This window comes from Halictus rubicundus, unplaced genomic scaffold (assembly GCF_050948215.1).
Source record: "Halictus rubicundus isolate RS-2024b unplaced genomic scaffold, iyHalRubi1_principal scaffold0526, whole genome shotgun sequence".
NCBI classification, from domain to species: Eukaryota; Metazoa; Arthropoda; class Insecta; order Hymenoptera; family Halictidae; genus Halictus; species Halictus rubicundus.
The window spans coordinates 61100-88786 of record NW_027489067.1 but is presented as its reverse complement, the minus strand read 5'-3'; the positions used below and the strand labels follow the sequence as shown (position 1 = coordinate 88786).

At 40.1% G+C, this 27687-nt stretch overlaps 1 protein-coding gene across 1 annotated transcript in view; it reads left to right on the top strand.

Moving 5' to 3' along the window:
- The window catches only part of LOC143364417 (uncharacterized), a 33564-nt gene extending 13444 nt beyond the window's left edge, over nucleotides 1-20120 (top strand). Inside the window, exons 2-3 of the mRNA XM_076804783.1 lie at nucleotides 13437-13592; nucleotides 19938-20120. Of these exons, the coding sequence (XP_076660898.1) occupies nucleotides 13437-13592; nucleotides 19938-20105 (324 nt within the window). The 3' untranslated portion in view covers nucleotides 20106-20120. The remainder of the gene's footprint in view (nucleotides 1-13436; nucleotides 13593-19937) is intronic.
- Nucleotides 20121-27687: the final 7567 nt, after the last annotated feature.

The window sequence follows — 27687 nt, the reverse complement described above, 5'->3', positions numbered from 1 at the left end:
CGGATAATTAGACAGCGGATGTTTATGCGAAATAAAACTTTTCTACCTGAGTTCCAACAAACTGCAGCGAAATAAATAGTTATTCTCTACCGAATAATAAATACAACCGATGTATTCTGCTTTGCAATAATGACAAGACCACATCTATTCTTCCACATCTACTCATACTATTTTTATTCTAACATGCGCCTTGGTAAAGAAGTTCATTCAAAAATTTCTGATGAAAGCATTTTTATAATTTCAGTAATTGTGAAATAAATAATCAGGAACCAGTCATTTCGGTAGTTCTACTGTTGATAATGTGTTCAACAGGCTGAAAATAACGCGACAATAGTTTTAAATCGCTGGCAGTTCTAGTGTTAATATATTCAACAGACTGAAAATAATGCGACAATGTTTTAAAATTGCTCTAATCTCTTCGCTGTTCTAAATCACACCAGCTCGCATTTTGTCCTAAATGCATAAAATCCGCAGTCTACTGATACTATTCAATTTGCATAAGAAATTTCAGTCTACAGATCAATTATTCCTACACACGCAAGAAACGTGAATTTTCACGGAACGCATGCGTTGTTTTCATCCGGCTACGATGATTAAGAAAAGTAACGAATGTCTGCGTAGCTGCTGTGTCGCGCAATTAATGTAAACTATGCTGATTTTGCATGAAGAGATCCCCGGTTTAGTGCATTCTTGCTACCACGTTGAAAAATTCGCGTGTGACGTGGTCGCGGCGACACAATGAAAACCTCGGAGGACTCTCTCTCTCTCTCTCCCCCACTCTCTCTCTCTCTCCCACTAACTCTTGCGTGTATATATGTATATATCGCTGTTAAAACGAGCTTACACGCGTAGACAAAGGATATTCGCGAACGACCTACGTCGCCGGTCAAAGTGTTAGACATGGCTTTGCAGCGTGAGCCGGTCATGCGAGGAGAGAGAGAGAGAGAGAGAGAGAGAGAGAGAGAACAAGAGTTAGTGGGAGAGAGAGAGAGAGATAACAAGAGTTAGTGGCGGAGAGAGAGAGAGAGAGATAACAAGAGTTAGTGGGTGGGGAGAGAGATAACAAGAGTTAGTATGAGAGAGAGAGAGAGAGAGAGAGAGAGAGAGAGAGAGAGAGAGATATGGAGAAAGAAAAGACGAGTTGTTTCCGCATGAATCATCGCGCGCGACGAATGGGAGGGACGCGAGGGACGCGATCGAGTCGGTTTATTAATTAATCCGAGGCACGAGTCATCTGTTTGCCTCCGCTAATTACAGCTGGCAGCCGCTCGAATTCCATCGGCGAGGCTTTCCCGACCGAAAGAATCTCTTTTTCCCGGCGAGAGATCGATTCGGCTTGGAGGATCCTCTCTTTCTCTTTCTTTCACTTCATCGCGATCTGGCGGGGAAACGAAAGCAACGCGAGTAGAATGCCTGTTAATGGTTCTCGAAAGGCCGGTCTCGGACGCGGAGGAAACGAAGGCTATCCGCTCGCGGGAACGGAATCGATCACGGAACGTTCCGCCGCGATTATCCGCACGAAACCGCACGATCCCGCGTCCTTGTTCCCGTCCCGTTTCGTCAGTTTTGTTCCGTCCTTCTCGCTCCACGTCGAGAAGCGTCTTTTGTCAGAGATCTCTGCCTCGGCCTCCGACTTCCATCCGATTCCACGCGAGCACACGACAGCGTCTCCCTAGACATTTTTTCTGGAAATATCGAAGGATCTGTCGTTTCAACGAGCGGGTTACTCAAAATTACAAATATTCTACTACCCGTAGGAATTTTTTCACTGGAAAATCTAGAAAGTTGCCCCAGTTATAGTATTTTTAGCAGACTCTGCTTTCGTCGATGCGTCTCTGCCTCATTGAGCGCGATTAAGAATTTTTTTTCCGGAGAAATCGATGGAGCTTTCGTTTCAACGAGCAGGTTGCTCAAAATTACGCATATTGTACTACCTGTAGGAATTTTTTCACAAGAAAATCTGAAAAATTACCGAAGCTATAGTCTATTTCCCAGACGCTGCTTTTCTGGATGCGCCTTGCCATCAGTGAGAGCGATTAAGAATTTTTTCCGGTGACATCGATGGAGCTTTCGTTTCAACGAGCGGGTTACTCAAAAATTACGTATATTGTACTACCACCAGGAATTTTTTGACAAGAAAATCTGGAAAATTGCTCTAGTTGTAGTGTTTCTTCCATATACTGCTCTCATAGATGCGTCTCTGCCTCGTTGAGCGCGAGTAAGAATTTTTTTCCGGAGAAATCGATGGAGGTTTCGTTTCAACAAGCAGGTTGCTCAAAATTGCATACATTCTACTACCCCTAGGAATTTTTTCACTGGAAAATCTGGAAAATCGCCCAAGCTATAGTCTTTTTCCCAGACGCTGCTCCCGCAGATGCTCCTCTTTTCCAGTGAGCATTTCTTAGCGTTCCGTTAATCCGGGCACCAGGGGTGCATTCAGCAAATAAAATTGCGTGACACATACCTGGCTTTGCTCCACAACTTTCGAACCGTCCTTATTTCCGGGTTGGGGATTCGCACTCCCGCGAAATTCGAGGGAAACACTGTCCGATCGAGCGGGTGATTCAAGCCTCGGGAATTCGGTGTCGCAGCTGCACCTGCGAGAGCTCGTCCTTCGAGTCGCGAATTTCTTGGTATTCCGATATCGTGCGATAGGCGAGCGCAGATTTTTCATCGGGGTCCGCCGACGCATATCAAACCCGGGATAAATCATTGGTCGATCGACGCTGCACCGTGGATTCCGATGTTCAGCGATTTTCAAGGAAAGATTCTATCGTAACCAACGAACGCTGGACCTACCGAGGATCGATAGCGATTAACAGACTCGGAGATTTTTATGCAAAATACAAATTATACAAATCACGAGACGCAGGGGCTGCCGTAAACGTTTCGTTTTCCAATAATTTCAGTGAGCAGAAACTAATACAGTAAGATTTCTAGATTTTTTAAAATATTTTCTGCATTTCAGTCGTTTTTTAGCATAAAATCCGCAGTATAGTGATTAAAACTGGTCAGCGTTGGCTTCGAAAAATAGCAACATTGAATTAATTTCGATAGACAATTTGTATAAGCTTGACAATCGGTAATGTCCTAGGAGCGCATCTTTAACACTAGAACTGTCGAACCAGTCAAAATGACTGGTTCCTAATTTTTTCTTTCACAATTACTGAAATTATAAAAATGTTTTCATCCGAATTTTTTGAATGAACTTCTTCATTGAAGCACGTGTTAGAATAAAAATGGTATTAGGTTCGAATAGATGTAGTCTCGTCATGATTACAAAGCAATGTTCATCAGTTGTACTTCTTACTCGGTAGTTCTAGTATTAAAATATCAGTGATCCCTCGTCTCGTTTTTCACGGGTCGGGAGTGACCCAGTGCTCGCCTGCAGACTCGCCGCGATCGATTTGGAATTGCAAACAAGTAATCCGATTGAACGGCTTCCCCGAAGCGGTCTGAACGATCCTGTTCTCTTCATTTCGCCACGGCCGAGCGTGTCTCTCCCGCGCACTCTCTTCTCTCTCCTCTTTGTTTCTGCACGGTATCGGTCGCGATACCGCGATATCCAAGACGAACGGACGAGCGGACGTCTCGTCTGGCCGGGCAGAACGAAAATAACCGGATATTTACATAATATAATGCGCGTTCTCGGCCACTCGACACTCTCGCGTGTCCAGACGAAAAAGAAAGGCGTGTGTCGCAGCTGCGACACACCAGCCGGCTTTGTCTTGACAGCGATCGAGCCGAGAAATCGATGGATTTTGCCGCGACGATTGCATAAACGATTACGAAGAGAGCGAAACCGCGGTTTCAGCATCGAAGTAATTCGGTCTCCGATATATATACAGTGACTCCCAAAAATATTCGGACACTAGCTATAACTAACTTTACAACTTGATAATTCCTTTGTTAATAAAGCAATCGTCCCGGGAATTGTTTCTAGCAATAAAAGATCTATTAATGTTGATAAACATAAATAATTTATTTGAAAAATGTTCATAAATTCCATAATAAAAATTAGTAAAAGAAATAATGTACCATTTTTGGCTCACAAAAATATTCGGACAATATTAATTTTTCAATTTAGATAATGTAATTTAGCATTACAAAATTAGTTTAATACTTCGTGGCATAACCATTTTGTTTAAGAACATGTCTTAACCTGTTTGGCATATTGTTTGTAATTTTTTAAAAATATTCAACAGTTATATTCGACCACTCAGTTGCAAGTCTTTGTTTTAATTCAGCTATCGATGTAATTGGGGTTTTTCGAATTTTTCTATCCAATTCATCCCATAAATTCTTGATAGGATTAAGGTCCGGTGATTGGGGCGGCGAATGAAGAATTTTGGGGCAGCGGTATAATAAAAATTCTTGCACAATACGTGACTTGTGCTTGGGGTCGTTGGCTTGGTAAAACTTAAAAGTATTATTAAGCCCCATTTTTTCAGCACTTTGAATTAAATTATTTTTGAGTATATTTAAATAATGATTTTTGTCCATGATACCGTCAATAAACACTAGGTTATTACCGACTCCATATGACGAAATGCAACCCCAGACCATTACGCTGCCTCCGCCGTGTTTCACTTTACCTCTTGTATTTTCAAAATTAAACTCTTTATTCGCTTCCCGCCACGCCATAGTTCTTCCGTCCGAATTGTACAGATTGAATTTGCTTTCATCAGCAAATATGACATCCTTCCACCATGCCTCATCCTTAGAAATTAGCTCTCTTGCAAAGATTTTTCGTTTATTCCTATTCTTTTCGTTGATAAATGGTTTCTTTCTAGCTAATCTCCCATTGTAACCAGCTTGCCTCAGCACTCTCCGAACTGTTTCGGCTGAAACATTTTTGGAGCTTTCTCCTAATAGTTCACTAACTAGTTTTGGAGCACTTAAGCGCGGATTTTTTTTTCACTTTCCGAATAATTTTGCTTTTCTCCCTCGTACATAAGAGACTTGGTATTCCAGTTTGCGGAATAGAATCAATGCGATTCTCAATATAAAATCGTCGACAGATATCTGCAGCAGTACTCTTACTTATACGAAGCATTGCACTAATTTCGCGATAGGTTTTTCCTTTTTCTCGATGAAAAATTACAAGCTGTCGCACATCGAAACTCGTATTCTTTCCTTTGCGACCCATTTTGAACGAATTCACGTTTACTACTGACAGCAGTGAGGTGGCATGGACATCAACGAGATTCTGTTTATAAACAAACGTTTTCCCGATCTTCGAATATCGCGTCCCCGGAAGGCGATTGCCAGAGAAATATAATACGTGTCCGAATATTTTTGTGAGCCACAAATGGTCCATTATTTCGTTTAATAATTTTTATTACGAAACGTATGTATATTTTTCAAATAAATTATACATGTTTATCATCCTTAATAAATGTTTTATTGCTAAAAACAATTTCCAGGGCTATTGCTTTATCAACAAACGAATTATTAAATCATAAAGTTAGTTGTACCTAGTGTCCGAATATTTATGGGAGTCACTGTATATATATATACACTGGTGGACAAAATGATAAGGCACCTCAACATTTTTGGGAACGAACATCTATTTGTACATATACGTGGAAAATGAATACACAGTAAAATAAGGTACTAGTTTTGACATAATATGTGAAAAAATTAAATAAATCGTTCAATCCATATATTATTTATACAAAGAAAATGAAATTGAGTGTGGACAAAATGATAAGGCACTTTGAATATAAAAGAACAAAAGTATTAAAATGAGATAAGATTACATAGTTTTTTTACGTTTTAGTAATGTGTCGACTGCCCTTGACGTTGTACCACTTCAATCATTCTTCTTGGTAAACTTCTGTACAGATCCTTTATATAATTTTGATCCAAGCTTTCCCAAGCTTCTGAAATTGCAGATTTTAATTCGAACGCTGTATTATACTGCTTTACACCTTCATATAATGTTCGGCTGAGTTTTCCCCAAACATTCTCGATAATACTTAGGTCAGGAGACCTTGCTGGCCAATTTAAAACCTTTACATTTTCCGTTTCAAAATAATTTTTTACTATGCGAGCGGTATGCACAGCTGCATCATCTTGCTGAAATATATATTTTGTCCCAGCAATTCTGCGAGCCTAAGTCTCTATGTGTCTCTTAATTAAATTTAAGTAATCAGTACTATTCATACGGCCTTGAATAAATTCTATTTTCGTTTTTGCTCTATAGCCGATACCTGCCCATATCATTACTCCACCACCACCACATTGTCGCCGACTTAATACCCTTTGCTCCTTTCTTAAATCGTGGAAATAGTATTTATATCCATCTGGACCATCCAAATTCAGTTTTTTTTTCATCCGTGAATATAATTCGTTTCCACTGGTTTTTCCATTCAATATGCTCTATTGCAAAACTTAATCGGACATTCTTATGTTTGTCTGTTAACGGCGGCTTTATAGCAAATTTCTTCCGTTTTAAGTAGCTTGTTTTTTGAATTACTCTTTTTACTGTTTCAATGGATACGTTAACTCCACAATCCACTGCAATTTGTCGAGGCGCAAGTCCAGAATTCGATGCTTTTCTCAAAATTAATCTTTTTTCCCTTGAAGAAAGGGCTGTAGGTCTTCCCTTCGACTTCTGTTTCCCATATTTTTCGGGGTTTTGTAAAAAATTCTGTATAACACACCGACTTCTTTTTAGTTTTTTTGCAATCTGTACTTGATTTTCTCCATTGGACTTTAACTGGAGTATTTTAATCTTCTCATCTTCGCTTAACGTTTTTCCTCGTCCCATAATGTAATTTTGGGTTAAAAAGTATTTAAACACTTATAAACTAACTATTAATAAGTAATTTCTATCGGATAAACTTGCACAGAACTGCACACTTCAACGTTTTCCAACAGACTGCTTCAAGTGCCTTAACATTTTGTCCACTTGAAATTTCGAAACAATGAAGCTTAAGGCCACAGTGCTCCGTGCTTCGTTTGTTTACACTGGTACGTGGCCTTGGAAGGAAGTTTCTCACTTATAACGTAGTTTACTGCTAATAACTTTAAGATATTACTGAATACGTATGAAATTTCTTATGTGTACAACGGTGCCTTATTATTTTGTCCGTCAGTGTATATGTTTTATTAGCTGGAATCTCTGTTTGGCCGACGCGACGCGACGACGCGAGTATGACGATCGCTGTCGCCGCATAATCCGATGATAACGCGTTCGCCGATTGTTTGCTCACGACTCTGACGAACGCCTCTCGGAATTACTAACCGATCGAGCGAGTGACGCGAGCTTTCGCTCCTTATTCTCGCTAACGTTGACCCGATGACAGTGTGCGCCCGAACGATGATAACGCGTTCCTTTCGCACGCCGGGAATCGTTTAATAATTCGCCGGACAGGGAAGAATCGCTCTGCGAGCCGCTCCGAGAGGACCGAGGGCCACGAGGCCACGCCCACTCGGCTCGCGCCACGCCTACCTCGCGCGCACGGTGGTCCGCGACAAGCAACTCAAATCTTTTAACGGTAGCTTCACCGGAACGCGTTCTAATACTTCTCATTTACTGAGATTGAAAATTTAATAAATTTATTTTTCTATTTATTTAGTTTAACACTTTTAATGCTCCGTATAGCTAGCTTTAGAAAATTATCTTCGTCGTTCCTTGAAAATTGATTCTCTCTTTAATCGTTTGAATAAATTGAAAATATATTGCGCTCAAAATCTTCTGTAATCTCCCGGCAATTTTATATTTTATCTAATCAATTCTCTCATGAATGCACAAAATTCGCATTAAATAATTATTAATCGAAAAAAGTAGACGTTGTTCATCGACTTCGTTGTGGCTCCCTTGCAGAAACCGCGGAGCAAAGACAGGTCCCCGTCGGAGAACCACTGTTCGTCCTCTGTAATCCGAGAGTTTCGCGGTTTCCTCTCGTACGTGGTTGTCCGATTCGCATAAGTCTCTCGACCGTTATCGCCGGCGAGCGGTTCTCCGTTGGTTTTTCGTTCTGCTCGATATCAGCTCGAAAGGCGATCCATCCGCCGCGAAACGTAGACGATCTTTTCTTTGGAAAGGAGACGCGGAAGGGCCGCGAGCGTTTTCTCACCCGGAAAATTGTCGAGCAGTTCTCTCTGCCCCCGGCTTTGAAAACAACGGTGAAGTCGTTTCCAACGGTGGACGCTCATCTCCTCGAACAACAGAAACGCTTCCTGCGAGAGGAAAGAGGGCGGTGCCGCGCGTCGAACAATAAAAGAACAATAAAAAGAACAAACGCTCCGTTCGGAGAAGAAGCTTTCCCAACCGTCGATCCGCGGTTTACGAGTGACGCGGAGCGAATCGAAGCCGATGCGAAAGCGGTCACCAGTCTCGACGCTGTTCCGCAACTTGACACCGCAGTTATGTCCCGATATACGCGAAAACTTTTCGCCACCGAAATGTCACTCGTGTCGCGTGTAGACACGCCACGAGTAAACGAACAATGCTGATTCAGTGGAAATTTTTTTCCGTTTTTTTCTACGAAACCTTCACTAGCACATTTGTCGCGTTTTTCTGTTTAAAACGATACCAAACACGACACAATTCCGATCATTTTTACCCGCTTAATCCCCAATATAGTGGAATCTCGATTATCCGAACCAACAGACGAGCGTTCAATCGTGGATCAACCGTTCATTCACTGAATGTCTTAAAAGATTTTAAAATGTCTGCGAACTTTCTTAAATACTTAATGTGGGCGCAACTAAACACCCTGTAGCACAATTTTCATTGTAAGTCGTCCCCAAGGTTATTAATTACAGTGAATTCTCGGTATACGTCAATAACACAGGTCTTGCCAGCAGGAGGCCCCTCGAGCTTTGGGGCCCCTCACGGTGTATATGCTGCAGTAGAAGGAATAATTCTGTGACGTTTATCATCCAGGCCTTGGCGACATGAAAGACATGAAAGACGTGGAAAGCGATAGCGAACAGTTCGGTTTCAAAAGTCCAAGTAGTTAATAGATTAGGAATCGGAGTGTAGGGAAAATAAATTCAGAACAGAACAGAACAGTTCGAACAGTTAGTTTTCAATTCAGTTTATTTCAATCAATCGATTAAGTTCAACAATAGTACACAGTTTAGCTCAATTGAAGTCAGTACAATTCAATTCAATTCAATAATACAATTTCGATATTCAATAGTAATAATTAATTCTATAAACAGTTTGCAATTTTGGTTTCATTTTTTACTTTCATTCTTATAAATTTCAACAATTAATCAGTTAGAGTCCGGGTGAACAATAGAGTGAATTAGTGAAAAAGTGCTGGTGCAGAGGCGAAGGCTGAGAAAAAAGAAAAAAGATTAAGACAAGGAGTTGGTTGGATTTGGAAAAGGAAAAAAAGGACGAAAAAGGAAAAGAAGAGGAAAGAAAGGAATACCCATATACCCCGATCGAGGTGAAAATTGGTAGGGTTATATTTCAGAGGGTGGCGAGTGTACAGGGGCAGATTGGGAGAAGTATTCTCCCCCCTAAAAAAATTTATATATATTTATATATATAAGAAATTTTTGATCAGTTTTTAGGAATTTCGACAAAGTGTTTAGAGGAAAGTCTGGTGCTCGGTAAGAGCTTTGCAACTAGCTGCCGCACGATACATTCGGATAACTTTCAGATTTGACATCTAACGGGTGACCCATAAGTAACCCAGGGAAAAAATTTTTTCTGAGTACGTGGGTAGGTTCAGTGGGGTAGTGTAAGAAGTTACTTGGTATTGGGGAACGGAGTTCCCCCAGGTAAAAAAATCTTTCCCTAGCCCCCCCCCCCCTTTTTCGAGATAGCGGCAGCCACTTCGAGAAGGAGTGGAGTCTCGAAAAAACTCAACAAGGGACGATTGCTGGGTAGCCCCAGGGCTATCCAGAGCCACCAAAATAAGGGGGGGGGGTAGTAATACAAAAACCCCCACTTCCCTCTTGAGATCACCCAATAAACTGGAAAATTCTCGGATTTTTAACACTTAGATGGTAGATAAGTCAATTAAAGCGTTTAGAAGATAGGATTAATTAGCGTACTACACAATAACAAGAAAGTTAGGTAGCTGGTTAGCATAAATAGATGTAAAATAAATAAAATTAGATGTATTATGTGAATTGTGTTTCGATGATCCGAATGGATTAGGTGTGAGAGATATGGGAAAGAGGTCTGGAAAGTGAACTGTTTTTATATTGCCCTTTCAATGGGCTTGCTCACGGAGGTCTCGCAGTGGTGTCCGATGACACTCCAAATCCTGGGATCAAGTCCAGCCGACCGTGTTTATGATAACTCACGTTCGGTCTGTGTGGGACCGAACAGGCCCGAATTAAAACTAAAATAAGAGAACCAGAGAAAACTTAGGAGTAAGAGAAAGGGAGAGAGAGAAGAAGAAGATAATAAATAGGAGGAAAGAAATAGACTAAGCAAATAATTTAGTAATAACTTGTGGGCATATTTCCTACGAGGGTACATTTTATTGCGCCGGGATCGTAAACCGGAGACCTTCGGCGGGCCCAATTCATGGAGCGGGACTCCCGGGAATCTGCAACCCAAATGTGGATGGGTCCAAGCCATGTGGCGAGCAGTGCCCGGGGCCCCCGAAGTTTACAACCCTTGGGTTTTTCCAGCACCCCGGCAGGCAGCCGGGGCAAGCTAGGATTCACCCCTCCATAGCCTCTAGGAAAATTAAGGAGAACCGTAGACTCGACAGATTCCGAGCAACCTCCGTTTCGAGCACTTCGACGAGTAAAGATATTTTTTGGGAAGTTTCGCAGTTCGTTATTTCGCCCCGTGACACCCATCCTCGGCAAAAATCCAATCCACAAACTATAGAAGATAATTTAAATGTCAATAGTATAGATTAAGATGCGAAGTTAGATATAAGCGAAACGTTTTAGATTAAATTTAGATTAATTAATAAGGATAGACAGCCACTAATAAATTTAAGCATCGTATAGAGAAAGTTTAAAATATAGGAAATACATTTACTAAAAAAAAAAAAAAAAAAGCCTTGGCAACATATATAGAGAATTTTACATGTATGTATAAAATTTTACGTTACATGTAAATGATAGTAATAACTAAAAACAATAAATTACCAGAATGCAAAACGAATGAGTATTTTATACAGTGGGTGTGGAAAGTATTCGTACACCAATAAATTTGACACAAAAGTTCGTAAAACTGTTGTTTACTAATTATTTTTTTATGAACAATCGGTATTAACATATTGTAGAATATCTATAGGATAGATGCAGTGCAGAAAAAAAGGATTTACTTGTATAACTTACAAAATTAACAAGAAAAAACACAAAATCGACAGAAATACACAAGCAATAACTATTCGTACAGTTCTCAATTTGAACTGCTCACAGGAGTATTTATAATGTAAACATACAATATCGATGATCGTGGACCGTCGATCATGGTCCTTCGTGGATCGTCAGTATGTTTGTCAACATTGGTGATATCAGTAGCATTGAAAATTTCGTAGTATTGTCAGTTACAGTTTAGAAATGGGACGAAAGCGTGCGGAAACTACAATAGCAGGAAGAAAAATTATTGTTAATTTGCATAATCAATGTAAAAATTTGGCAGAGATTTCACGCATTGCAAGTAGACCTCGATCTACGATACAAAGCATAGTTGATAGGTACGGACTTCGAGAAACACTGAAAAATAACGCAAGAAGTGGACGTCCAAGGAAATTTAATGATCATACTGGCCGAGTTATTATTCAAACGGTAAAACAAAATCCAAAAATAAGTGCAATAAAAATAGTTGAACACCTTAAAAATAATTTAAATACGGATATATCTGTCAGTACTGTGCGTAGTTTTTTACGAAATCAAGAATATCATGGTCGGGTAGCCCGTATAAAATATTTCGTAAGTGAAACGAACAGAAAGAAGAGATTACTATTCGCAAATAATAATGTCACCACGCCAATGGAGTACTGGAATAGAGTGATTTTCACAGATGAAAGAAAATTCAACATTTTTGGATCAGATGGATACTGTACTGTTTGGAGAAAAAAAAAATACAGAATTGAATCCAGAAAACTTACGGCCTACAGTGAAACACGGTGGAAGTTCCGTAACTGTTTGGGGCTGCATGAGTGCAGCTGGTGTTGGCACATTGCAATTTATCGACGGAATAATGAACCACAGGGTTTATGTTGACATTTTAAAGTGCAATCTTCTTTTCAGTGCAGAAAAAATGGGCATTAAAGATAATTTTGTTTTCATGCAAGATAATGATCCCAAGCACACTGCGTACAATACCAGAATGTGGATACTACATAATACTCCCGCGTGCTGGAAACTCCTCCGCAATCTCCCGACATCAACCCCATAGAACACTTGTGGGATTACTTGGATCGTCAGATCAAAAAACATGAAATTTCCGCAAAAGAAGACCTAAAAAATGCTCTCATAGAGGAGTGGAACAAAATCCCGCCACACGTAACATCGAATTTAGTTAATTCGATGCTTAAAAGGATTGCAGCAATTATAAACTCAAAAGGATATCCTACAAAGTATTAATTAATTCTTTTCTATAATTTTCTAATGTTAAATTAATTTAAATTGCATTTGTTTCGTCAATTTCTGGGAACTTAAGAACTGTACGAATAGTTATTGCTTGTGTATTTCCGTCGATTTTGTGTTTTTTCTTGTTAATTTTGTAAGTTATACAAGTAAATCATTTTTCTCAGCACTGCATCTATTCTATAGATATTTTAGAATATGTTAATACTCATTGTTCATAACAAAATAATTAGTAAATAACAGTTTTACGAACTTTTGTGTCAAATTTATTGGTGTACGAATACTTTCTACACTCACTGTATATGCAAACACGTGGACCATTTTCAATTTTCCAGACTCCAGCGTCGCATCCATGTTGGAAGCTTTGCATTATCTTATATACTTGTCTCTAGTAAGCTTCCAAAGACAAATAAGCTTTAGCTACCATTCAACAATTGAAAAACAAACTTCATAGAAGTAGACTTCTAAGTCCTAACCGGTCTCAAGGGACTTATAAGTCGCCTCAGTAAATAAAGGGTTAAACAAGCAATTATGCTCCGAACGATGCGATGTTTGGACTCATTTTGACCGGAAAAATGTGGCGAACGTGTTAGTAAAGGTTACATACAGAATGATTATACTTAGTGTTATTGTGATTATTATTATTCATCTTAACCTCTCAAGCACGGCGCGCTCGTCCACAACGTAGTGGCGTACCGTTCAAACTAATGCTTTCCACGGAAAGCCACTATAGTGGCGTACAGTGCTTAAGAGGTTAAAATGGTCATGCAGAGGAGAAAGTTTCTGAAAATCTTGAGATTTATAGTGGATCCAAAAATCATTGGAGGTAGGTTCCCTATAACTCCCTCTGAAATGACCTGGTGCGCTTGACAACCGACTAAATTGACCTCGCATTGTTTCAGCCGGAAGAGGTGAAAGTCGAGGAGACCAAGCAAGAGTCTGCTGAAGACTCGCCCGCGGAATCGGCTGAGGCCGCGACAGCCACAAATGCCACCAGCCCCACCAGTTCGGACGCTGTCACCTCCCCAGACAGCAAGGAGACCAAACAGAAGGAAAAGGTGAGGTTCTCGTTCAACCCTAATGTTACCACGTCCGTGGACTCCAGAGCGCACAATGTCCTGGAACCCCGTTTTCATCGGGCCAAAATTATTTCAACATTATTTGGGGGGTTTACAGTAGGTCGTTGAACTCGTCTCGACACCCGCACGAACTCAAAAATATTGCAAAAAATCCGGGTGACCTTCCAAAGTCAAAAATATTTTTCGAATCTATAAAAAAGTGTAATGACTGAAACTAGGGTAAGGAACCCAATTACTGTGCGTATATTAATTAACTATACTTCCTTTTGAAGCATAATGAATATTAAAAAAGAAATATTTTTGGTATGTGTTGTGGTTTGGGTGTTAAGTAAGGATTCACCCAATACAACGATAACCATTTATTAACAAAACGAAACTCAACAACGTAACAAGAACAAAGAAAACGGAATAACAATGAAACAAAAACTTCGGATAGACGACTACGAACAACTGACGATAACTGACAACGACTGACTGACTACAACTCACTGACTTGAACTGACTGACTGACTGACTTGAACTGACCCTGTCATTCGTCAGAATCCGCGCTTATATCTATTCCCCGCGCCTCCAGGAATTTCCTTCGAACAAGGAAACTTCTGGAGTGGGGATGTCGCTTCCTGTACGTGCCCCCTTGGAGAAAGTTCGTATCCTTGCACCGAACATCCGTGTCCTGGGGAAAGTCAAGGGTTGGCGGCTAAATGCGCACGCAAAGGAAAAACCCCGAACCTGGTCGCCAAATGTGCACCCCAGGTAGGAACAGACTTCCGGCGACTAAAGGTCGCCCCAAACAAGACGGGCAAGATGCCGAAGTTGTTTGGGCGGCCAGATTCAAGAACACGGGCTAGAAATTTGCCGGTCGGGAATTGGTCTTCGTGCTCGAAATCTTTCCGGCGTCGCCCCGACGTCGTTGGGACCATAACTTTGAACGTATAGATGGCCTTTCGAGAGCACGTTGACACGTTCCCTGCTCTGCATGGCACAAAAAAAATGTTTTTAGGGGCTCCACAGCTCCTTAGGTAAACTATCGGTATCTCTCTCCTCTACAACATCATGGGGATAGGAATCGTCCCTGTCGCTTGGGGAAACAGCATCACACATCCTTATGTTATACAGTGACTCCCAAAAATATTCGGACACTAGCTGTAACTAACTTTACGACTTAATAATTCCTTTGTTAATAAAGCAATCGTCCCGGGAATTGTTTCTAGCAATAAAAGATCTATTAATGTTGATAAACATAAATAATTTATTTGAAAAATATACATAAATTCCATAATAAAAATTAGTGAAAGAAATAATGTACCATTTTTGGCTCACAAAAATATTTGGACAATATTAATTTTTCAATTTAGATAATGTAATTTAGCATTACAACATTTGTTTAATACTTCGTGGCATAACCATTTTGTTTAAGAACATGTCTTAACCTGTTTGGCATATTGTTTGTAATTTTTTTTAAATATTCAACAGTTATATTCGACCACTCAGTTGCAAGTCTTTGTTTTAATTCAGCTATCGATGTAATTGGGGTTTTTCGAATTTTTCTATCCAATTCATCCCATAAATTCTCGATAGGATTAAGGTCCAGTGATTGGGGCGGCGAATGAAGAATTTTGGGGCAGCGGTATAATAAAAATTCTTGCACAATACGTGACTTGTGCTTGGGGTCGTTGTCTTGGTAAAACTTAGAAGTATTATTAAGCCCCATCTTTTTAGCACTTTGAATTAAATTATTTTTAAGTATATTTAAATAATGATTTTTGTCCATGATACCGTCAATAAACACTAGGTTACCGACTCCATATGACGAAATGCAACCCCAGACCATTACGCTGCCTCCGCCGTGTTTCACTGTACCTCTTGTATTTTCAAAATTAAACTCTTTATTCGCTTTCCGCCACGCCATAGTTCTTCCGTCGGAATTGTACAGATTGAATTTGCTTTCATCAGCAAATATGACATCCTTCCACCATGCCTCATCCTTAGAAATTAGCTCTCTTGCAAGGGTTTTTCGTTTATCAATATTCTTTTCGTTGATAAATGGTTTCTTTCTAGCTACTCTCCCATTGTAACCAGCTTGCCTCAGCACTTTCCGAACTGTTTCGGCTGAAACATTTTTGGAGCTTTCTCCTAATAGTTCACTAACTAGTTTTGGAGCACTTAAGCGCGGATTTTTTTTTCACTTTCCGAATAATTTTGCTCTTCTCCCTCGTACATAAGAGACTTGGTATTCCAGTTTGCGGAATAGAATCAATGCGATTCTCAATATAAAATCGTCGACAGATATCTGCAGCAGTACTCTTACTTATACGAAGCATTGCACTAATTTCGCGATAGGTTTTTCCTTTTTCTCGATGAAAAATTACAAGCTGTCGCACATCGAAACTCGTATTCTTTCCTTTGCGACCCATTTTGAACGAATTCACGTTTACTACTGACAGCAGTGAGGTGGCATGGACATCAACGAGATTCTGTTTATAAACAAACGTTTTCCCGATCTTCGAATATCGCGTCCCCGGAAGGCGATTGCCAGAGAAATATAATACGTGTCCGAATATTTTTGTGAGCCACAAATGGTCCATTATTTCGTTTAATAATTTTTATTACGAAACGTATGTATATTTTTCAAATAAATCATACATGTTTATCATCCTTAATAAATGTTTTATTGCTAAAAACAATTTCCAGGGCGATTGCTTTAACAACAAACGAATTATTAAATCATAAAGTTAGTTGTACCTAGTGTCCGAATATTTATGGGAGTCACTGTACGTAAATTACACATTTTTTTAAAGGAAATATCCAAATTAGGAAGGGGATCATTCCATGTGAATTCAATCTTTTTTTTTTTGGGACCATGTTTCGAATTTGGATGAAACTGAAAGATTGAGCCATCATTTTGTAATCTTCGAAATTGTTTAAAGGATACGGACCATCAAAGTTTGCTATTTGGGATGAGTTTTACGAAAACTGCCTACACAACACATTTTATACCACAGTTATTATTAAAGATAAAAAACATTTTCTTTTTTTAATCACCATCGCAAAAGACTGTTCTTTTTAAATAATTTATCATTTCATATTCGAATGTGATTTCTTAATGCAAAAATATTACTAATATCTTTGTTTTGCAAATTTTGCCATCGGTTCAAGTGTTAAAAAATTTGAAAAAATATGGCCACATTTTACGATTCTTCCTGTTTGAAATTCCGTTTTTTTCCGAACTATTTATTGTTTTGTGTCCATTAAGTTGCTGGATATTCTTTAGACATTTTGAAGTGAGGGTTGACAGCGTCTGTCCTAAAATAAAAATTTTCACGTAGTGACATGAAGAGCACGGGGAAGGTCATTTACATATTTTACCTAAACTGTTGTTAGGGTGTTGTACACTCCGAGTGTACAGAAAAGGTTAATGCCATCCATAGTACAAAGGACATTGGTTTTTCCAAGCCTGCCGGTGAATAGCGGCCGATCAGTCGGTGCACTTGCAATTAGCTACCTGAATCGCCGAACGCCGCGTCCTTCGCCGGTCTTACCTGGCCGCAATTTTTTAATTTTTGCCTTGCAAAATTGTTTATGCATAGAAATTATTATTATATGATTTTACGTAGATACACGTAGATTTACGTAGATGATATTACGTAGGTGGCTTATAACTAGGATTGAAACAATAGTATGAACGTTTTCGAATACAATAATAACACTAAGGATATAAACAGTGAGACTAAAGAAATGAATGTATGAGAAAGATCGAATTTTTTGTTACTATTAAGCATAGTTTCCACGCCAATAAACATGTCAACATCCTCTAAATATTTTTGGAGTTTAACATTGCAAGTAGAAATGCCTCTGCAATTCCAAAGACAGCTTTGAGGTTAGTGTTAATGCGATAGCTCGAAATATTAATATTCATGAATAGTGTAGATAAGCTTAAGTTTTCTGTGGAGTGTGAGCAAGATCTTCGAGAGAGAGGGTCACATCGGAGTCGGTTCCAAGGTCTAGAGATGTGTTGGAGATATCTTTTTCCTTATCTTCGGACCAGCTGTTGTTAAGTTCCAATTTCTTGATAATTCTAGAGGTTCTATTTTTAATAGATCTACTAGAGAGACTAGAGTAAGTTTCCCGAAGCATCTTCACAAGTTGAGATAGGTCGTCAGTGAAGGAGTGGGCCAGTTGAACGATGTTTGAATTACCCTTGGCTTTTGATAGAAATTCTTTGTATTGATCGTATCGTAAGATATATGTATCAGGATGTTGACTAAGAATATGCCTAATTGGATCCAAAGCTTGGTCCAATTCATCCATTGTCTTAGAGCTAACCATTTCACTAGAGTTCTCAATTTTTTTCTTTTTCTTAACTGGAACGACTGAACTTTTAGCTGAGATAGGATTTGAGAAGTTTGCATCAGCTAAGTCATTACCTGAAGTAATGTTCAAAAAAACAGTAGAGTGTACTTTTTTAGGTTTCTCCGAGATGCCGTGTGAAGTATTTGACATGGTAGAGGAGAGAGGTCTTTTACTAAAACCTTTGGTTAATCCAAGATTTTTAGCTTCACCAGGATCAGGAAAGGTTTCTTGCAAGTCTTTTTGGCTGATTAATTGAGGACAGTTCATCGTGTCCACGTCAGGATCCTCTACACGAGTCAATAAGGAAGGAGCGTTATACCGTTGAATTGGATTATAGATAGAGGTCGGGCAGTGTTTAGCCACATGACCTTCCTTCTTACACAGGAAACAAGTTAGACTATCCGTTGAGATGAAAATCCAGTATGAAGTATCCTCGAAGTTAACTTGTATTTTCTCTGTAAGTTTGCTTACATCATCTGGATGGATGTAGATTTGTCGACGAAAACTGAGGATATGTGAGAATCCTGGTTCGGAGAATCCCCACTCTGATGAAGGACATGGGTGAAACTGTTCTAATTCCCATTTGTTTAAAAGAGTCCAATATCACAGAATGTGGGATGCCAGGGCACACATTAGAAAGAGTAATGCGTTTAGATTTCATGATACAAGGTCTAACAGATACTAGACGGCCTTTAATATTTATACAGTCATTTTTTGACGTGATCTCGGCTACTAAGGATTTCTCAGATAACTATATACATACTCTATTATTAGAGATTCTTGAGCCAAACCTTATATTGATAGGATCGGTGACCTTTGCCACTGCAATTATGTATTCTTTGATGGTGATGTCATCATGTGCGTCTAGAACTATGGCATATTCTTTCGAAGGAAAACAAACTTTTTGCATTACACTGGCGTATGTAGCTACTGTGGCGTTCTTAACTTACAGTACATTTTCTGTGATCATGATTTCTGTGGGAGAGATTCCTGTACACAGGAATATATCTCTCGACAATTAGAATTTAGGAATACAAACTCGCGATTCCAATCGCGACGAGCATCGGTACAAGGAAACACAACACTCACTGTAACCAATAGCAGATCATAACACGCGTACCTCGTGGAACAAGACGGACGTCTTGACTCTTCGAACGTCAACACGCGACTGTACGCTCGGTCCTTATGGACAGCGACTTCGGCCGTTCGAACAACTTCGGCATCTTGCCCGTCTTGTTTGGGGCGACCTTAAGTGTGCGCCCGGGAAGAGCTTGGGCCTGGCGACCAAGTGCGTCCAAGGTCCCAGCCCGCAGACGACGCTCCTACCTGGGTCCGATCAACCCTTCTCCAAGGGGTCCGCCACATATTAAATGTTTTCATTAAAATCAGTTAATATAGATGTTATATATCTCTTTTTCAATATTCATTATGCTTAAAAAATAATTAATATACGCACAGTAATTGGGACCACCCTTACCCTATAACGAATTAGAGTAATTAATTTCCCTTTGAATTTGAATTGACTGAAATGGCTAATACAGTGAATTCTCGATATATGTCAACAATGCGGGTCTTGTCAGCGTCATGTATCGTCCTCTGTGGCGACCGAGGCCTCTCGAGCCTGGAGGCCCCTCACGGGGTGTACCCTGCGGTAGTGGGGATAATTTCGCGACGTTTATCGTCAAGGCCTTGGCGACATATATAAAGAAATCACTGTATTTTGGATTTCGTGTCGTGGAAGAGTTGTCGATGGATGTATAGAAAAATTCGTTGGTAATATGCAAGTTGAAAAATTCGGTTTTGGCCCTGAAGAACGGGTTTCCAGACTGCAATGGGGCGCAAGGAGACAAGTGAACCACACGACCTGTTGACGGGTGAATCGCGCGTGTAACCCCCTTAGGAGAGGAAGACGCGAGTAGCACCTCGTAACGAGAGTCCTTACGATCATTATTGATACCGTTTCCTCGTTCATAGATGAAGAAGAAATGGTCCTTCAGGTCCATCAGTTTTAGCAAGAAGGACAAGAATAAACCAACGCGCGAAGAAGCGCCGAATCCTGAAGATGTCACCAAGGAGGATACCCTCGCAGAGGTGAGTCAGGAGTGTCTTACCTTATCGGGAGCCGTGTCGCGCCCTGAATAAAACCGACGATATTCCGTTAATTGACCAGGTCGTTGTTGTGTTGTTTTGTTTCTTGCGTTATTTTTTCCCCACGGTGGATTCTCCCCGGTGTCGTGATAAAGACGATCGCGACGGTCGGCCCTGTTCCCCAGACTCTCCGGCGACTTCGTAGTCGGTCCTGGCCGCTTGAACGCGGTCCGTTTTTTAATTACGGAGCCGTCTCGTTGATTAATCGTCGACAACGGGCACACCCGGGTGTGAGAGAAAAAGCTCTCCGCGAGACCGCGATTATCTGCGGACAACACGCCGATCGCGCGTGCTCAAGCTTTTATCGCTTATGCTTGTCCGGAACTGTAATTCCCAGCTCGTTCGCTGGAATCTCGGTGATTGAATATTTACTATTGTTTCCGTGGGAGTAATAACTAGACTGCGGATCTGTATGCATTTATGGCTCATGGAAATTTGTTAAAAATGCTGGAGTATCAAATTCGATAGAATTTATTGCGATTTTTAATTATTTTGGATCTGCAAATACTACTGCCAATGAAAATAGGATTTTATTTATGTCTCTTCAAATTTGTCGACAGAAATTGAAAATTGCATTGACACTAGAATTACTAGTCAAAACGACTGATCCATGAAAATTTGAAAACTTGAAATTTTTACATGTAGGATATGTGATAGGATAGGATTTTTACATATCCACAAGAAATTTTTTAACCCTTTGCACTCGAGGCCTTTTTCGCTTGCGCGAACCAGCAACTCGAGACGATTTCGGCCAAATTCGGCAAACACTTTACAAGTACTTTAAAAACATTTATAAACAAACAAACGTATACAAATAATAAAATTTCACCAGTTTATTCATTTATAAGTCGAAAACAACAAACTTTGATAAATATTACACTCTGTAATTAGTTTTGGTGTGATATTTTGTAAAACAAGTTCCAAGATGCATCCTTGGTTTGTCAGGACACGTATCACAGTAATACGAAATTTCCCGCCTACCTCCAGGCGTGTTACGGTCAGAACAAACCTTGCAGTCCCTTTTTGGCCCTATTGAAAATAACGCGTTTATATTTTAATAATATGGTTTATTTTCCGCTTTACAAAAAAGGTGTTAAATATGGTAGCAACACGTCGTGTCGGTTGCCCGGTCAGAGTTTCAACTGAGCATCGGTGGCATCGCAAAACGAACATCGGTTGCCTCGTAAAAACAAAAAAGCAACGAAGAGAGCACACCGATTAGACAAATCGGTGGGCGCCTTCTCGTTGGCTATTGTCACGGCACAGAGTATGAAAAGCTCACATTCCAACAGCCTCTCCGCTTGAATACTCTGCGCGCGTAATCATACCAAGACTCTGTCGTAGGAAAGAAAAACGCTGCTTCGCAAAAGGCTTAGTGAATATATCCGCTCTTTGTTCATTCGAGCACACGTACTTGACGATCAAATCCCCCTGATCGACCTTTTCCCGGATGAAATGGTACTTTATGTCGATATGTTTTGTTCTCTTATGGAACTCCGGGTTTTTGACTTATCTAATCGCGCTCTGATTATCCAAAAACAAAACAATAGGATCGTCTCCCATCCGCCCCAAATCTTTTAACAACTTTCGCAGCCAAACGGCCTCTTTAGCTGCCGTGGCCGCCGCAACATACTCTGCCTCAGTCGTACTGAGAGTTACAGTACTGGACAAAATAAAGTACGCACCTCGAATATTTTTACAATTACGTTTATAACTTCGTAGTTTTGACAGGTATAATAATTATGTATTTGCACAAAAAGAAGGTTTCTTAGTCTACTTTTAGGTTTTAACAAAAATAATTTCAAAAACATTTAACATTTTTCAATAGACAGGTCCGTTACATTTATAAGGATATTTTCTTTGGACAAAATACAGTACGCATGTGATAATAACAGTCAAAATTAAGTTCTACTTGAGAACTAGTATTTTGTATGGCCGCCCTTTGCTCGTATGACCTCTTGCAAACGCCGAGGAATGCTCTCGACGAGATTCCGGATGTGCTGTTCGTCGATGTTTCCCCACGCCTTTTCCAAAGCTTCGAATAACTTTAATTTATTGGTTGCGTCACTGTGGTCAACTTTCTGGTCCAAAATGGACCACAGATTTTCGATTGGATTTAAATCCGGCGATTGTGCTGGCCAATCTAGCACTTTGATCCTCGAAGCACGGAAGAAAGCAGCAGTTTTATGCGCGGTATGTTTAGGATCGTTATCTTGTTGGAAGATAAAGTCATCTTCCAGACCAATCTTTAGCAGAGATTCCTCTAAATTCTCGTTGAGGATGTCAATGTATTTGTCTGCTGTCATAATACCATCGATTTTGACGAGATTTCCCACACCCGACCACGCAAAACACCCCCACACCATAATACTGCCTCCTCCATGCTTGACAGTTGTTTGGATATTTTTATCCAGAAGCTTCTCGCCGGGCTTCAGCCAAACCCGTGTTCGTTGTTTATGACCAAACAAGTCATACTTACTCTCATCACTCCAAATAATCTTTTTCCAGAAGTCCACTGGCTTATCGGCGTATTTTTTTTGCAAATTGGAGACGTTTCAATTGATTAACTTTTCGAATTAAAGGGCGACGCTGTGCAAAACTGCTCCGCAGCCCAGCTTCCCGAAGTCTCCTGCGCACGGTTCGTTCAGAAATGTTGAGTTGCACATTTTCCCTGATTACACGACTAGTAACAGTCGGATTTTTCTTCGTTTCCCGGATAATTCTACGATCCTCGACTGAATTTGTCTTCCTCTTCCGTCCGCGACCGATCTTATCGGCTACTGTGCCAAGCTCTACAAATTTTTTGTAGATCTTTCTGACCGCTGCTTCACTAACATTGTACTTTTCACCGATTTTCCTATTCGAGAGACCCTTTTTCCGGTCGTTAACTATTAATTTTCGAATTTGTACGGAAATTTGTTTCATTTCTATGTTATTCGCAATTGAATGATACAATCTTGCCTCTAAGAGCACTGATGGGTAACTGAAACTGTATTAATACGTTTATTTGTAAACATTCTTGTATCTCCAACGGCAAGAAAAGGTATCCTACATGCCATTATTGCTGAAAGTAAATAAACACTCCAGTGCGTACTTTATTTTGTCCGAGGAAAATATGACAACAGACGTAACGGGCTTGAATAATGTACGATGTTTCATGTTTTTCGAATTATTTCTCATTGAGTTTAAAAGTAGACTAAGAAACCTTCTTTTTGTGCAAATACATAATTATTATATCTGTAAAAACTACAAAGTTATAAACGTAATTGTAAAAATATTCGAGGTGCGTACTTTATTTTGTCCAGTACAAAGGGTTAAAAAACCTTCGTACCATAATCTCCTTATTTTTGCCATATTCTACAAAGTTTCAGCTTTAATTTAAACAAAATTTCATCACTCTATCTCATTTTTATCGAAAGTTCTTTGATTTTTAATCCGATTCAAATCTGGCGGGCGCCGTATCGGCGCCGCTCGAGTGCAAAGGGTTAATATATCTCTTCTTTGGAGTACCTGGTACCATAAAAATCGTATGTAGCCTAAACAAATTCAATCTTGTTGTTCTCGTAAGGGGATAGGTTAACATCCACAGTCCAGTAATAACCAGACCGTGAATTTTAACGCAAAATAAAAATCTTCTGCAGCGTTTGCAAAAGACAGGAGTCAGATCTCTGCAGAAATCTGCAAGACACATAACTTAAGAACAGAGAAAAACGGTTCACGAGAACAATGACGACGGCGAGAGCCGACAACACCCGATAATACCCGACATCGACGATTCGTCTATAAAAACGCGCGACATTTGAAAAGCGACCTGTAACGCAGCAACGTCCCTGTTGGTGGGGAACAGAATTCACCAACAGTATCCCCTGCTTGTCGTAAGAGGCGACTAAAAGGGGTAGGTTCATTCCATCGCGGGTGTTTTTCACACCTTAAAGATTGTGCTGAAGTGCCTTTTCTACCGAACTGGTGGAGTCAAAAATTTATTATCTTCTATCCTTTATTTTATGTTTCTATCTACATTATTAAACATCACGTTATTATTCAGTTATACTGATAATTTATGTATCCTGCTATCCCACTGAATACGTGGGAAACATAACCTTCGTCACAATAGGTAATAGTCATACAATACTCAACATACTTCTTTTACTATTTTATTTTGTTATTCTTGATAAAATATATATCTTTATTTTACGTTATCTTCTTTTCTCACTATCATAACTTTTATGTATATACATCTAGGTGTTATTCATCCTAGAATTAAATATTATAGTCCGTGTGGTTACGCTCCACGTTCTTCCAAAACTATTTTGGTATTACTTTACCATATTTCATATTATTGTCATTATATTAATTTGTAATATTGTTCATTTAAATTAATCTCCTACCAATGCACGGCGAACAAAATCCATGCTCTGTGCTCGTAGCTCAACTATCACTGCATGCCCCCCCCCCTTTTTATGGGTGCTATCCACATAATGTCACCAATATTCCGGTGCTTCTTAAAAAAGGTCAATTATATTATCCTATCTTATAGATAGATGCACTCCCGACTTCTTCCCTGGGCTTGTACCACGAGCCCTCCCGGAACCAAGGGCAAAAAGTTCCTTTTACAGCCCTACGGGGCTATACTCCATGGCCTTTGCCACGGATGTCTCATCCTTCCTTGCGATTTTAGCAAGGAAAAAAAAGCGACCTGCAACGAATGTAACCTCTCACAATAAATATATAAAATCCACAGTTGTTGTTATTAACATTCAAGAGAAATCACTAGTAGAGCAGACTTCGTTCTATTCTCCTCGTGCAACACCGTTGATTATCGTAGAAAATATTGTTAAGGGTTAAATAAGTAATAAGCTCGCTGACCTTGGATCGATTGTAAGATAATGAAACTAGTTGGTCGAGGAGCTATGGATTCCCTCGTTTATTTAGGACTCCTGACAGCCAAGTTTCAATCTCGAAGCACGAAACACACAGAAATGGACCGTCCACCTGTTGCTTCGAGCAGCGTCCCGTTGATTCATCGCGTGACCCGTGTGGGGTCGATTCACCCTTGCACTACGGACTCTTGGGTAGTGGAATTTTACTTGGTCCCGACTCGACCGACGATTTTTTCGCCCGGTGCATTGACAACGATAAGGATCGGCCGGCTATTTTTGTCTAGAGTGTATTCTGCGGTTCTTTGTCTCGGATTTTTTCGAAAGCAATCCGAAGTCCGTTTCGCCTTGACTTTTGCACACATGTTTACTGCTGCTCGAAGACGTATGTCATTCCAACCAAAATACTTCTAATTGTACGATCTTCCCTTTGTCAGAATTTTACTTTGCTGCGACCCATCAAACTGGGGTGTAGGCCTTTGAAATTTTTTTAAGGGAAATTAGAAAACTGATTCGACTAGGCTTTTGCACACATTTGTACTATTGCTTGGAGTAGAAAACTTATTTTTTCCAAAACAAAATACTCAAAATTGTACGAGTTAAAATTTCCTGTACCAACATTTTCTTTTCGCTGCAAACCATAAAACGGTTTACTCGGGTGTAAGCTTTCCAGTTTGCAATTTTTTTAAAGGGAAATTAGGAAACTGGTTCTCCTAGGATTTTGCACACATGTGTAATGTTGCTTGGAGCATAAAACCTATTTTTTCCACGTCAAAATACTTAAAATTGTACAAGTTAAAATTTTGTGTTTGAGAATTTCTTGTAGAATTTCCTACTAGGATGTAGGCCTTAGTCTGGAATTTTTTTAAAGGGAAATTAGAAAAATGGTTGGCCTAGGCTTTTGCACACATTTGTACTATGGCTTGGAGCATAAAACTTATTTTTTCCAAGTCAAAATACTTAAAACTGTACGAGTTAAATTTTTCTGTATCAGAATTCTACTTCCCTGCGACCTATGAAACGATTTACTAGGATGATTGCCTCAGTCTGGAATTTTTTTCAAGGAAATTGGAAGATTGATTTGTCTAGGATTTTGCACACATTTTTACTATTGCTTGGAGCATGAAACTTATTTTTTCCAAGTCAAAATACCTGAAATTGTACGAGTTAAATTTTCCTGTAACAGAATTTTACTTCCCTGCGACCTATAAAATGATTTACTCGGGTGTAGGCCTCAGTCTGGAATTTTTTTAAAGGGTAATTAGGAGACTGGTTTGTCCAGCCTTTTGCACACATATGTACTATTGGAGCATATTTTCCTAAAAAAATTGAGGATTGCATAAGCTGCTTTTCTTAGGTACTTGAACCACTGAAATGTGAAGTGTGTTAATTTTCGAAATGTTTCTGTTGAAATACGAGACAGAAACGATCGGTGATAAGGGGACTCTTCTCCATTCTTCCTGGCGATGCTACGCGTCGAGCAGAACAGACTAGCATCATCGAGGAATAATGGAAGTAGTCCAAGAGGGCGACGAAGGCAGCTGCGCCGTGATTTGTGCTCTCCTCGATCCGAGGTATAGCAATCTGCCTATAGCAGTATAATCGAGAACGGCCGCGCGATAACCGTCACGGATCGAGAGCCGCGCGCCGGTGTTTAATTGGCCTCGAGACGTCCAATAAATTCTCCGCGGCCTCCGCTGGTTATCAGAGATTTATTCGAGAAAAATGATAAGCGAACACCGGAGCGAATCCGTGCGAGGACCGAGTCAATTACAACTTACACCGTTCAACTGCTTCCTAGTTTTCAATTTTTCTCGGCCCTCTCCTTGTCGATCGTTCTTCCTCTGTCAGTTCTCTGTGAGAAATTTTTTTGTCTTGAATTATTTCTCAAAGTAACTTTTTCCACAGTATTTGCAACTCTTTCCCGATTAAAATGACTCCAATAACGACACGCTTTGGAGATTTCAGAATTTTGGAGATTCAGACTCTGTTTTTGATTTAGATATAATTTGATTTAGTTCGGATAATCGAGGTCCCACCGTACAAGCCAAAGTGCTCCGAATTGTGCCGTGTTTGGATTCGTTTTGATCAGAAAAATGGACCGTTTATTTTGACAGTGGTGTCAGTCCATTAAAAGAAATGAGATATCACATAATTTCTATATTTGTATTTTTTTTTTGTCAACAAAAAATGTGGACTCGCACCTCTTTCGAAATAAACTGTCCAAATGTCGAGTTTAGATGTTAAAAAATGACAGAGTCCCTGTTATTTTTCCGTCACAGCTCGTACGAGTAGCAGAGTCGGGCCGGGTCGGGTCGGGCCGAGACTGTTTCTCGTTACTCCGGCTGTCGAGCTTAGGCTGCGCGTGTAGGCGATCCGCAGCCTCGGTACTAATCCTCCTCGTTTCCTCGCCACCTTCTTCATCTTCCTCCTCGTCTCTGTTCGTCGCGTTCTGCTGGCCGCAGACTCCCTTTCTTTTTTAGCGAGTTCGCCGCGCGACCAGCCTCCTCATCCTCAGCCTCTTCTTGGAGAGTGGGAAGAGAGCAGTGACTCATCCTTCTGGTTCGTCGTACCTCGCGAGTTTCGTGATAGGCCGCCATGGAAAACCGGCTTCGGCTCACTGAATTATCCTGTTGTATTCCGTTAACTAGTCCTTTATTACTCCCGACCGGGGAGGAGCCCGATGCTGCGCGCAGTGG